Raw genomic sequence first — 13,295 nt, 5'->3', positions numbered from 1 at the left:
CACCATCCACAGGAGCAGCTCTCCCAAAGGTCCTACGCATTATGACAGATATCGGATTCAGAGGCACCCTGCGGACTCCCGCCAGATGTTAGTCTAGGGAGAGGAAATCCCGAGGCAAAATACCTCTAAAATCCGAAATCAGTCAAAGGGAGAAATAAAGTTTAAAACCCGTTTATTGCTCACAAACTGCAGTCCCAGGCCATCTTTCTCCTCTGCTCTGAAAGAAGCCAGGAAGCAAGCAAGCCAGCCGGTCCTTTTAAACTCTTAGGTTCAGACCCATGCTGGGTTGATATAGAGATGAACTTCTCTCCACCCCTGAGGATATGCAAATGCACTAAAGCCAGTCGAGATATTCTGGAAATGTTACAATTTTCCCCACAGCTAAAATGGCCCCAACCCATAGCTATTGTTCAAATTAAATAAAATAATCTTAAATAGGTACCAAATTATGTTTTTTTAATTTAAAAAAAATTGATGTTTAATTACTGCGTTTTCTTAATAGAAAGCTTTTAAAAAGGTCTCAAAAAGGTGAGCACCTGACATTTGTTTTTATATGAATATTGATCCCGTTCTGCATATTTCTTAGTTCCTGGTCCTCTTGCTAGACTTATACAAATGTATGTGATAGTGTAGTCTCGCTAGAGCAAGGATTTACTCTAAAGTCAGAGCATCTTAAACTCGAGCTTTACTACTATTTTCTTTTTCTTAAAATTAAGATTATCATTGATAGATATAATCTTACGAAGGTTTCACATGAGCAACACTGTGGTTTCAACATTCACCCATATTATCAAGTCCCCACCCCACCCCATTGCAATCACTGTCCATCAGTGTAGTAAGATGTTACAGAGTCATTACTTGTCTTCTCCATGCTATATACTGCCTTCCCTGTGACCTACCTATACTGTATGGTAATTATAATTTTCCTTAATTCCCTTCTCCCTCCCTCTCCTCCCTTCCTCCCCACCCACCCTCTCCCACCCTTCCCCTTTGGTAACTTGTTGTCCCTTCTTGGAGTCTTGTGAGTCTGCTGCTGTTTTGTTCCTTCAGTTTTGCTTCATTGTTACACTCCAAAAATGAATGAAATCATTTAGTACTTGTCTTTCTCTGCCTGGCTTATTTCAGTGAGCATAATACCCTCTAGCTCCATCCATGTTATTGTTGCAAATGGTAGGATTTGTTTTCTTCTTATTGCTCAATAATATTCCACTGTGTATATGTACCACATTTTCTTTATCCATTCATCCACTGACGGACACTTAGGTTGCTTCCATGTCTTGGCTATTGTAAATAGTGTTGCAATAAACTTATTGATGAATATGTCTTTTTGAATCTGGGATCTTGTTTTCTTGAGGTAAATTCCTAAGGGTGGAATTACTGGGTTAAATGGTATTTCTATTTTTGGTTTTTTGAGGAACCTCCATATTACTTTCCAGAATGGTTCAACTAATTTACATTCCCACCAGCAGTATGGGAGTGTTCCCCTCTCTCTGTATCCTCACCACAATGTTTCTTGTCTTTTCGATGTTGACCATCGTTGTGATACCTCGTTGTGGTTTTAATTTGTATTTCCCTGATGATAAGTGATGGCAGAGCATCTTTTCATGTGCCTGTTGGCCATTCGAATTTCTTCTTTGGTGAGGTGTCTGTTCAGATCCTCCACTCATTTTTTAATTGGGTTATTTGTGTTTTGGATGTTGATGAATGTGAGCTTTTTATATATTTTGTATGTAACCCCTTATCAGATATGTCATTTACGAATATATTCTCTCATACTGTAGGATGCCTTTTTGTTCTGCTGATGGTGTCCTTTGCTGCCAAATTACAGACTTTTGAACTGATAAAATCCTGAATCTTTTACTAGCTAAACAGATCATAAGGTAGGTGTTGCTAACATCTGTATTTGGTAAAACATAACAAAGGCTGAAAATTCTACATACATGAAACTTGCAACTGTCAGAGGGTTTGATTTCAGGCAGAAAAACCACTACTGACTAAATTACCCAATGAAATAAAGCTGGGTAGTTTACCACTGTCCCTGATAAAAGAAGCCTCTTGCCTGGTACCCTGAAGACTGTTGAATTTGCAATCCAAATAAACTGAGATTGTTACCTGGGGATAAACATTTTGCCTGTGGCCTTGAAACTAGCGAACTGAAGTTCAGCAATATTAATCGAGTTTAACTCCAAACTAACTTTTATAGATGTTCTCATTTCTCCCTAACTGTAAAATGCTTCAGATCAGCTTCTACAAAGTCTGAATAGCACAAAACAAAGAAAACTGGGCCTAATTTTTGTACCAGAGCACAACTGAGAATAACTAAAAATAAAGCAGAACCTGCTTAAAATGAGACAAGCACAAAAATCCTATATTCAATCCAAGGGCTTGCATCTCACTCACATCCAAAGCCAAATTCCTTAAAGTGGCTGACAAGGCCCTTCTTGATCAAGCTTCCACTTATTTCTCTGCCCTTAGCTTCTTTTGAGGTCACTTTTCCATTTAGCCACCCTGGCACCTCAGCTCTTTCCCTCTTCTTTCACAACTTGCTTCCTCATTTTTCAAGTCTTTGCTGAAATAGTACCTTCTGAGTGCCATCTTCACTGGTTTGGAAAGACTGAAGAGACAACCTGGAAACAGCAATCCAGACAGAAGTTCTCCTGGGGGAAGTCACATGCAGGAAATCCAGAAGCAGCTGGGGTCTACAGTCAGCAAGCTGTTATTTTGTAGCAACTCACCTAAACTATCCAGGGCCCCTCCCCTCCCGGCAGGACCAGTGTTCCAAGATCAAGGTCTGCTATCTGGACATTTTTCATCACCAAGGAGATGCTCCAGGCTGGCCACCCCTGGAATCTCTGACCTTGACACTCACAGCATGTTTTGTTATATCTTTTGTTTGGTGGGAATACAGGACGATGGGAACTACACAATTTCAAGATAATAAAAGACTGCGGCAGTCAGGGTGTGCTTGTATAAACCAGTTTTCCAGCACTACTTTACATGCACACATTGTAAACTCTCAACAAATATATGTAGAGTAAATAAATTTAAAAATTCATCAATGTTAAACAATGTTGTTTGTTGGGGTAGTATTAATGGCATAATTAGGTTTTAAAATGGTACATGTGTATTAAAATATTGACAGAGGAAATATTATGATTTGCTTTACAATAATCAGGGCAGTGGGTAGAAGAGGTACAGATAAAACATTTGACTAGTGATGATATTGAGGCTGGGTGAGAAGTGCGTAGGGTTATTAAAGTATTATTTATACTTCCATATTTATTTTGGGAAATACCACATAATAAAAGGCTTTAAAAAATGAAAAATCTGGAAAACACATAAATTGCTAAATAAATAAACAAAGGTGATGGAGAAAGACAGCTGAATAAACAAACAGGACTTTGTGCTAATCCCTATAGGAAAGGCCCAATGTGAAGACAGACAAGTATCCACAAGTTGTCAGCAGAGACGTCCAGCATGTTCCTCATAGCATCCTTCAAAACCTGGTAATCATCAACCACTGAAAGCAGCTTCACCTCTCAATGTAGACTCACATTAGCCCTGTCCTCAGTAAGTGCTGCAGAAGCCAGGTGCTTTTTGATTCACTGTAGTGAGATTAAGCAGTCATCAAGCAAGTCAGAAAGCCCTTTTGAAAACTAGTGTATTCTTTCTAAAGGCAAACTATGAGGAAAGCCTGATTCAATTAGGTAATTCCTTGATAAACTTGGATTCAAACCTGAGGTAATCACAAGATTGAAATTTACGGAGCATCTAGTCTAGGTTCTAGCTACCTGTTGGAAACACATGAGTTTTAGTAATTATTAGTCTGGGCCCCACCCCCACAGATGACAATTAAATGAGTACTGATTGGACCGCAGGCAAAGATATTTCTATAAAACCTCCAATTGACTATAACATGCAAGTCAACATTGAGATCACTGATCTATATTTAATCAAACTATCTTTGGGGATTGTTGTGTGCAAATGTTATAGAAAACATTATATTAGAGAAATAAGAACACAGCTTGCAAGTGCTGACTCCTGGCTAGAGTTTGCAGGCTGTTTTCCATAATGAAATCAGAAACAGCATTTGGTATATTGTAGATTTTGACTCAGTAGACCTGGGTTAGGTCTGAGACAGGTCTTGCTACATTTCTAGGAAGCTCCCAAATGATGCTTATGCCTCTGGTGGTTAGGCCACGTTACTTACTACTTAAAAGACTGAGAAGCCCTTGGGGATCTGCCTTGGGTTCAGGCAGAATATTGCTCGTTAGAAACCCTAAGTGGTCTAGTTTTTTGTATGAGAAGTCAACTATCAGCAAAAAAAAAAGTGCTTTCAACTGCCGTGTGCAAAAGAGCATTTCACAGGAAAGCAAAAACTTTCAACTTTACACAGGGATGGGAACCAGCAAATTGAAGTTAGAGATGTGAGACAGGAGCAACCAAATTGTCCACAGCTATTTCCTTAACTGTCAATGAACTTCCACTTTTCTACCTAAAACACAATGTGGCTATTTTTAAAGTGCAAGAACCCACCAGGAAAATATACTTGCGTCCAATTTCCCGTAAGCCAGCAGAGGTCCTATATACAAACTTTTACATACATCACACTTAGCGTGCAAACCTGATAGGAAACTTCAAAGGATGGCTAAACAAAAACACTTGAAATCTAAGCAGTTCCATGACACTCCCAGTATTCACCCAGTGACAGAAACTATCACAAACGAAGTCATTAAAACTTAAGACTGGCAAATTGCTTTGAGTTAATTACAGCTGTTTTCCAAAGAAAGTGGGTGGCTCTTAGAAGAGCCTTTTAAGTTGGTTTAAACTACTTTGGGAAAAGCTTTAAGCTCTCTCCCCACGGATGCGGCGCGCCAGCTGGATATCCTTGGGCATGATGGTGACACGTTTGGCGTGGATGGCACACAGGTTGGTGTCCTCGAAGAGCCCCACCAGGTAGGCCTCACACGCCTCCTGCAGCGCCATCACCGCTGAGCTCTGGAAGCGCAGGTCGGTCTTGAAATCTTGTGCGATCTCGCGCACCAGACGCTGGAACGGCAGCTTGCGAATCAGCAGCTCAGTGGACTTCTGGTAGCGGCGGATCTCGCGCAGCGCCACCGTGCCGGGTCGGTAGCGGTGGGGCTTCTTCACGCCGCCCGTGGCCGGCGCGCTCTTGCGGGCAGCCTTGGTGGCCAACTGCTTTCGTGGCGCCTTGCCACCGGTAGACTTACGAGCTGTCTGCTTAGTTCGAGCCATTTCAGGTAAAAGTAGGAGCGAACTTGTACGAGTAAGAGATTGCCTTTATATATACTCAGAAACATTCTGATTGGCTTTATGCTTTTTCAAAAGTCCCGCGCAATAAAACCATTGGTTGAAGAGTCAACGAATGAATTGGTGAATTACTAGAGAATCTGATTGGATAACTTAGTACATATTCAAATCCCCTTTCTTATAGTCCGGAAGCTGGACTTAATTTTCTAGTTCTACTTCAGCACCTAAGATTGTAAAAAAGGAACCACTCGGAAGGTCATGAAATATGCAAATTGATTCAGCAGCTGTATGTAACGGGTCCTAAGATCTCAAGGACCACAACACATTTTACTTTTGTTACTTTTTCTGAGCTGAACCGAGTGGCCTGGGCTACCGTTATATCCACTAAACCAGATGAAGCGCCTAGCCTGTAGGTGACCGGCAAACAGTTCATAACAAGTTGATTGACTTCTTTACGGGGGCCTAATTGGTATTTTGGCTAATTTCAAATTTGAAAGGCCCGCGCTTATTTTCGATTTGCCAATGGTTCTAACATTTTGCTGTTTTAAATGGCTTTGACATTTAAGGCTACCGTTTTCACCAGCGCTTCTGTTGAGCAGTTTCCCACAAGTCGATTCATTCCGCTTTTGAGTTTGCCTCGTCTAGTGCAATATTTTATTTGCAGAACAAATACTGGGAGTCAACTGTCCATCTAGCCTACTCAAAAGCTTTGCACTTTCCAACTTGCTTCCTCCCAAGTATACGAAATCCCTTCCTTAGTTTACTATCGTAAACTTTTTCTAGTCCCATTTTCCTGCATCACATCGAAGTAATTTGCAGTGACAATTACTACCAGGAACTTGTAATTGAAAGCAAGGCTTGACACAGTTGCTACAAGCTCTTTTTTGAGTGAAAACTGTGGGCGGCTCTAAAAAGAGCCTTTCAGTATAAAAGATTTAGCTGCACAAACGTGTTTAGGCAGGTTCGCTTGCCCTTGGCCTTGTGGTGGCTCTCGGTCTTCTTGGGCAGCAACACGGCCTGGATGTTGCGCAGGACACCACCCTGCGCGATGGTGACTTTGCCCAGCAGCTTATTGAGCTCCTCGTCGTTGCGGATGGCCAACCGCAGGGGTCGCGGGATGATGCGCGTCTTCTTGTCAAAGGCCGCGTTGCCCGCAAGCTCCAGGATTTCGGGCTTCGGGTACCCCAGCATCGCAGCCAAGTACACGGGCGCGCCGCCCCGACCCGCTCGGCGTAGTTGCCCTTGCGCAGCAGGCGGTACACGCGGCCCATGAGGAATTGCAGCCCGGTCCGCTAGGATCGGGTCTTGGCCTTGGCACGAGCTTTGCCGCCCTGCTTACAGCGTCCAGACATAGCTGCTGACGAAAAAATCCAACTTCTAGAGCTGTACGATTTACACTCTCATACTCTGCGGCGTCTTGCTAAAACAGCCTGTGCTGTTGGCGTAACACAAATCTCAGCCAATCAAAAGGCAGTCTTAAGCAACAACATTTCTAATTTATACAGGGCGTTATAGTTGAAAGGTCTAATTATTTATAGTTAGGCAGCGGAAAGCGCCAATGTGAGTATAGAATGGAGTCTATCAGCCGCCTAAATACTAACAGACCAGTCAGAACTCGTAACTGTACAACTCCTTATTTGCATATAAACCAAACAAATGAGGACAGTTGCTTCACTTTCCTTTACACTTATTTTAGTGGTGAAGTAGGTTTTGCAATGCCTGAGCCCGCCAAGTCCGCTCCGGCGCCCAAGAAAGGCTCCAAGAAGGCGGTCACCAAAAGTGCAGAAAAAGGACGACAAGAAGCGCAAGCGCAGCCGCAAGGAGAACTACTCGGTATACGTATGCAAGGTGCTCAAGCAGGTCCACCCCGACACGGGCATCTCGTCCAAGGCCATGGGCATCATGAACTCGTTCGTCAACGACATCTTCGAGCGCTTCGCGGGCGAAGCGTCGCGCCTGGCGCATTACAAGACGGCCGTGCGCTTGCTGCTCCCTGGGGAGCTGGCGAAGCACGCCGTGTCCGAGGGCACCAAGGCCATTACCAAGTACACCAGCTCTAAGTAACTTGTCTTCTGAAACAGCGTCTATCCGAAGGCTCTTTTAAGAGCTACCTGCATTGTCTCCTAAAGACCTTTAACTCCAAACCTACTAAATCTGGGAGAGTCATCGTAAGAAGCATTAAGACCTCAGGTCTCCCCTCTTGTAATCATCAGTTCAAATCTGCATGTAACTGTTAACGGCGTATTCTCGGGAAGTCAAAGGTAGTCTGGGTTCTGGATTGATATCTTAAAAACTACAATTTCCTCCTGGAGGCGGTTTCCCCGCTTTAATTTTTTCATCCCCATTACCTGTGTTCGAGATTAACGGGAAACCTGGTCTTAGCTTTGAATGGCCCTAAACCTATGGTAAAATTATTTTTTGGAAAATGAAACTATTTTTGTAACTTGCTGTTAGGTTGCGAATGGTTAGAGGTGCATCGGCGGCGCAACATCACTGCAGCTTGCGTTTCCGAAACCACAGCCGATCTCTGCCCGTCTTCTAACTGCGCAGTTAAAAAAAACCCACTAGTTTTATCGAAAGTAGTGTTATTTCACGCAGCTAAACATTACCTTTTGTCAAGGTCAGGAACTTATCATCCACTAGTTTTCTTCTACACAGCGTAATATAAAATGATGTAAGAAACTGAAAACCTGAGCGAGAGCAAGTGAAAGACACCAGGGTCGTGTAATTCCAACAACCTGTGATGGGGGCGGGGCGGGGTGATGATAGAGGGTTCTGCCTCATTTGTCAACCTCAAGATCTTCCTTCCCAAGAATTCCCAAAGTTCTCCCTGAACCTTCTGTCCTAGAATGACCTTTTCCACAGTTACTTCTTCATTCCCTGAAATTTTAAGGGAAAAGGCTTACAAGGAATTAACCGTGTGCTCCTTAGCTAGTTTTATCCTATAATCACCTGGGACGTGGAATCTCCCATTCTACAGGTGAACGACCCAAGAAATTAAGGTTAAGTAACTAGATTCTTAAACATATGAATAAAGGAAATGGATGACTCCTTGTCTGTGTAAGTCTAAGGACTGTTCCCACACTGTTAAACTTTATCTCAAGCAAGAGGCTAAGCAATCACAGGAAAGGGGAATCAAGTTCAAAGGGCAACCAGAACAAAATAAGAAAATACCATACATGTTCTGAGTCCTAACACCAGCCAGTTTCTTTAGAAAAAAAAATCACATATATATCATATATATATATATGATATATTTAATTTGGAACCTAAGGATCACCTGGCAGGATGTTAACTTTTTTGTGACTGTGGTATGGAGGGGGAAGTATGGGCATTGGCAGTGTAAACCTGAGCTCAAAAATCTCATTTTCTGCTTATTAGCTACATGTCTTTCTCTACCAATGCCTACATAGTAGATTCCTGCGAACATTAAATAAGTGATTCTATTTTGTAACGGATCTGAAGAAAATTCCCTGAAGGCTACATATAATTAAGGCATTCATTTCTTGCTCTCCAACTCTAATACACATACATTCTTAAACAATGCGTTCATGAAAAGAAAGATGGAAGCATTGTTCAAGGGTGAAATGCCCCAGGACATGACACAGTCCTTATTGCCTGTTTGAATGCTGAGTTTGGGCAAAGTACTTACACCCTCTGTGAGCATATCCTTACCTTGAAAATGGGAATAATAATTAGTAACTCCCACTTAGCATTGCTGGAGCTATCAATAAAAGAAAATAGGTAAAGCACTTGGGATGCTGCCTCCACAAAGTCCTCCAAAATAGCGATGGCTAAAACCTCCGGTTGAAGTAATAAGAAAGAGCCCTTGGTCCTGTCCACCCTGGAATCTTAGAGTCCTGAGGCCTAGAACAAGGCAGTAGGCACACACAAAGCCTACTAGCATTTGACACCAATTAGTTTTCCTTCTCTGGCAATGTCGAACAACAATCCAAACCTCTTCTAAGTCTAAACCCTTCTTTAGAACCATCTCTTTTCCCTGAACTGTTTTGGAAACAACCTAATGCTTAATGTAACTGAGACCTCCCTGCCTTTGCTTGCCAATTCAAGCAGTATTTTCTTCATAATGTATACTGACTATGGGTCTGTTACTGCTCTAATTCCACCCATCTTCATCCTAAGAATCATGTTGAAGGAAAAAAGACCATACATTGGCTCTTAAAGTTTCCACTCAGGAGTGGCACATGTCATTTTCACTCACATTCATTGACCATAGTCATTGGGGCAAGAAGTAAAATCTTACCATGTGAAGTTGTAAATGTTTGGAGCAGTAAGACATTCTTCCACAAATACCATCTTTTGATAGCAAAAACTAAGCAATAAAGTAATAAAGTAACATATTATTTAGGTATAAATGCATGTGTGGTTTTTTAGAAATAAGGTAAAAAGGCAAAAAAATAAAGACATAATTCAGGACCATGCTTACCTCTAATGGGGTAGCAGGAGGATGAGATTAGGTCAAAGCAAGTTATTGGTAGTATTTTTTTTTAATACCTGGTTGGCAATTGGGTTCATGTATTGTTATCATGTTATCCCATAGGGGCCAAGGGCTGGCCTTTCCAAAATGTGCCACTTTGGCATGCAGATTGTTTGAAGCTGAAAGCAATCAAGTCCCAAAAGATTCAAGAAAACACTTTGACCTTCTCCCTAACTGCATAAAAATAATTTGGATAAAGGAACTGCTCCAGGAAGGGAGCCATCACCATAGATAACTACAGTATAATATGAACTAGAAGTGGTAGATGGAGGACTTTAGCAAAGTCTGTTGGTTAAAATTCCTATGTCCCATTGTTTCTATATGGCCCAGGTAGGGACCAAGGGCAGGTCACCCCAGTATGTATTACTGGGGCATGCACTATGCCCTGTGACATGCAGATTACTTTGAGGTGAAAACCATCAGGGTCCAAAAGATTCAGAAAGAAACTTTGACACACACACACCCGACCCCTCAACTATGAAAAAAGAATTTAGAGGACATGCTCTAGGAAGACAGCTATCAATTTAGATAACTATATTATAATGTAAACTATGTGTGGTAGACATGGAAGATGTGGTTGAATCTGTTAAAATTCCTCTTTGTGCCCTCTCATTGTTTCTGTGTGGATCAGCAAACATTTCTCTATCAAACATTTATGATTTTCCTATTCCTGGGAATTACTTCCCTTATCCTTTGAAGTCTCAGATCCCTATACCCCCTTCTCCTTGGTTCAGGAAGACATACACCTCATTCTCCCGGAATGTCTTTGGAACCCATGTCTATGGTTTCCCCCTACATACTTAATTAAACTCTGTTTTTTCTTCTGTTAATCTGTCTCATGTCAATTTGATTCTTAGACCAGCTAAAAGAACCTCAAGCGATAGAGGAATTTCTTCCTCCCCAACAACCAGAAAACATTTAACTAAACATTTACCCTTTTTTATCTTCCAGTGAACTGCTTTTCTTCCTTTTGAAGTCCTAGACTCTTAACCCCCTCTCCTTAGTTCAGGACAACACACATACCTCATTTTATTTGATCGTCTTTGGAATCTCATGTCTGTGCAGATTAACCCTACATAATTAAATTCGATTTTCTCCTGTTAATCTGTCTCATGTCAATTTAATTCTTAGACCATCGAGAAGAACCTTTAAGGGTACGGGAAAATGTTTGCTTCCCAACAATCCTTTATAACTTGTATGGTAGTTAATATATCCTTTTATATATATCTAGAATTATGAATCACAAAGTTAACGATAATGTACAAATGTATTAGTGGAAGTCACTTCACCTCTCACAAAAAGACAGAAGCTGCACAAGCTATTAAATGTTACTTTAAATTTAAATGTTACTTTAAAAGCTATTAAATGTACTGGGAATTTGTTTAAAAGAAAATCACCCCTTACACTCCAAAAGTCTGTAGATGTCCAGAAAAGATAAGTAAAGCACTTTGCCAAAATTGCTACTAATGTACATCCTTGTCTTTAAAGGGTCTTTCGTGAAGTATTTTCCTTTCCTTCAAGGCTTCTTAGGTACAGTTAAGTATTTTATCTTAACAATTGTAAATTCAGTTATATCCATTTCATTCATATACATTCATCCAGCCACTTTGAGAAGTCAGTAGAATTTCATTCTAAGGGTAAAGAGATGCAAACACACAATTTAAATTCAATATGCTAAGTGCAACAACTAGTTTCATAAAAGACAATGGTTCCACAATCAGAGCAAACTATATGGAGAAAACAGTAAAAAAAGCAACTCTGTTCCCTGTTGTCTGGAGTAAAATCCAGATTCCTGTTACTGGTCTAAGGGGCCTCTGAAGCCTCCTACCAAGCTGCTTGTCCAAATGTCAACTACCACTCTCACTAAGGATTTGGATTATGCTCTTCTGACATCCTAGGTAGAGTTCCATTCCTGCTTCATTTTTTATGAGGGTTATGTGTTGACTTTCCAAATAGACTGCAAGCTCCTCTAGAACAGGAAAATAAAGCAGAGTGTTAGGGGTCAGGATGGGGTAGCTGTGACCACACTGCTCACAGCCAGCCTCACTGAAAGGATGATACTTGAATATCAACCTGAGAGAAATGAAGGAGCAATGCCGACAGAAATCTGGGAGCTGAATGGCCTATGCAGAGAGGACAGTACACAATCCTTGAAAGAGATGTATCTTGCCCTGTTCTAAAAAGTTGTTGGGACAGTACTGCTTAGCTAAGAAAGAGAAGGAGAGCAGCCTATTTCAAGGTAACAAAGGCCAGAGAGAGGGGGGCCTTGTAAGCCATCGAAAGATACTTGCCTTTTACTTTGAGTGAAATGAGAGCCGTTGGAGGATTTTCAGCAGAGAAGTGGCCTGATCTGATTTACTCTTTATTGCAGTCCCTCTGGCTGCTGTGTGAAGAATAGAAGAGCAAAATCAGACCCAGAAGATAGAGGGTACACTAATTAAAGTGAGAGATGGCAGTTGCTTTTCAGAGCACTAATAGTGGGAAGGAGAAATGCTTGGATTCTTGCATGTTTTCAAGGGCAGAGCTGACAGGACATACTGATGGATTAAATGTAGGATTAAACCTCCAGCTGAAAGGTTAGAATTATCATTTAGCAAATTTAAGATGACGAGAGAAGCTTCTTTTATGATATCAGAAATTGTTTGGGGCCTGCTCAAGTTGGAAGTGGGTATTAACAGACTACCAGGTAGAGAAGTCAAATGGTAGCTTAGTATCTTGAGTCTGTAGTTCAAGTGAAATCTCTGGATAGATTATTTAATTTCTATATTACTGTGTAGACAGTTATCTCCACAGCAAGAAAACACCAGTTCGAAAGAATCAGATTTGTATTCTCAAGGTGCATCTTTTCAGAGAGATCAGGAGCTGGTGTAGCAAAGGGAAGAGAAAAAACAGCTTTAGATATAAGGCTTTCAAGCTGGGTTCCACAAATAGACTTCAAGAGGCCTGAGAACTCCCCGGAATTGCCCCACAAGGGGGAATGAGGGTGTATCTGAAGCTGAGAGGTTCAGTGGGGCCCCTTTTTTTCTGCAGCGGGGTCGTGAGACAAAGGCAAGCAGAAGCAAACAGCTGCTTGCAAGCAATAAAGGGGTTTTTCCCAGTTCATTTCTCTCTGACTGATTTCAGTTCAAAGGTATTTTGCCCCGGGATTTTTCCCCGGGGTTACACTGAAACAGAACCAAAGGCTTGACTGGATTGTCCTCAGAGTGAGACAGGGACCATGGGTTTACTGCAGAGTAGGGTGAGGGCCTCTGGAAAAAACAAAGCAGAATAATCCATTGTGGGATTTGCTTTATCCTGCTGGGGGGCCCAGCTTGTTTTTCTGACTTTACTCAGGTGCTGCTTTTCTTCCTCCAGCCCTAAACAAATGATTTGCAACCTGGGCAATGTAGCAAGCAAGCCCAAAACAATGTAGTAAAAACAGGAAGGATTCCATCTTGAAAATAAGATGCAACTTAAAACCCAATTAGTTAAAAAGTAAGTTTTTAACAGACAGTAACTCAGCCCAGTTTGGGAGCAAAGCAGGCAG

General features: G+C 41.5%; 1 protein-coding gene, 1 long non-coding RNA gene and 2 pseudogenes across 3 annotated transcripts in view; 2 read left to right on the top strand and 2 right to left on the bottom strand.

Annotated features, from left to right (window-relative positions):
• LOC140846802 (uncharacterized) overlaps positions 1-13,295 on the top strand; it is a 477,545-nt gene that overhangs the window by 102,456 nt on the left and 361,794 nt on the right. The window lies entirely within an intron of this gene.
• LOC108396298 (histone H3.1) lies at positions 4,822-5,274 on the bottom strand. The gene has a single exon (XM_073224548.1). It carries the CDS (start codon positions 5,254-5,256, stop codon positions 4,846-4,848), a length of 411 nt encoding a protein of 136 aa, XP_073080649.1. The 5' UTR covers positions 5,257-5,274; the 3' UTR covers positions 4,822-4,845.
• LOC108396297 (histone H2A type 1-like) lies at positions 6,193-6,623 on the bottom strand (annotated as a pseudogene).
• LOC108396299 (histone H2B type 2-F-like) lies at positions 6,843-8,465 on the top strand (annotated as a pseudogene).

This window comes from Manis javanica, chromosome 16, assembly GCF_040802235.1.
Source record: "Manis javanica isolate MJ-LG chromosome 16, MJ_LKY, whole genome shotgun sequence".
NCBI lineage: Eukaryota > Metazoa > Chordata > Mammalia > Pholidota > Manidae > Manis > Manis javanica.
The sequence above is the reverse complement of the archived record's forward strand: the minus strand, read 5'-3'. Positions and strand labels throughout refer to the sequence as shown.

Bases quoted from the DNA above. Each gene is read 5' to 3' on its own strand.
- LOC108396298 (XM_073224548.1), bottom strand. From the start codon at position 5,256: ATGGCTCGAACTAAGCAGACAGCTCGTAAGTCTACCGGTGGCAAGGCG.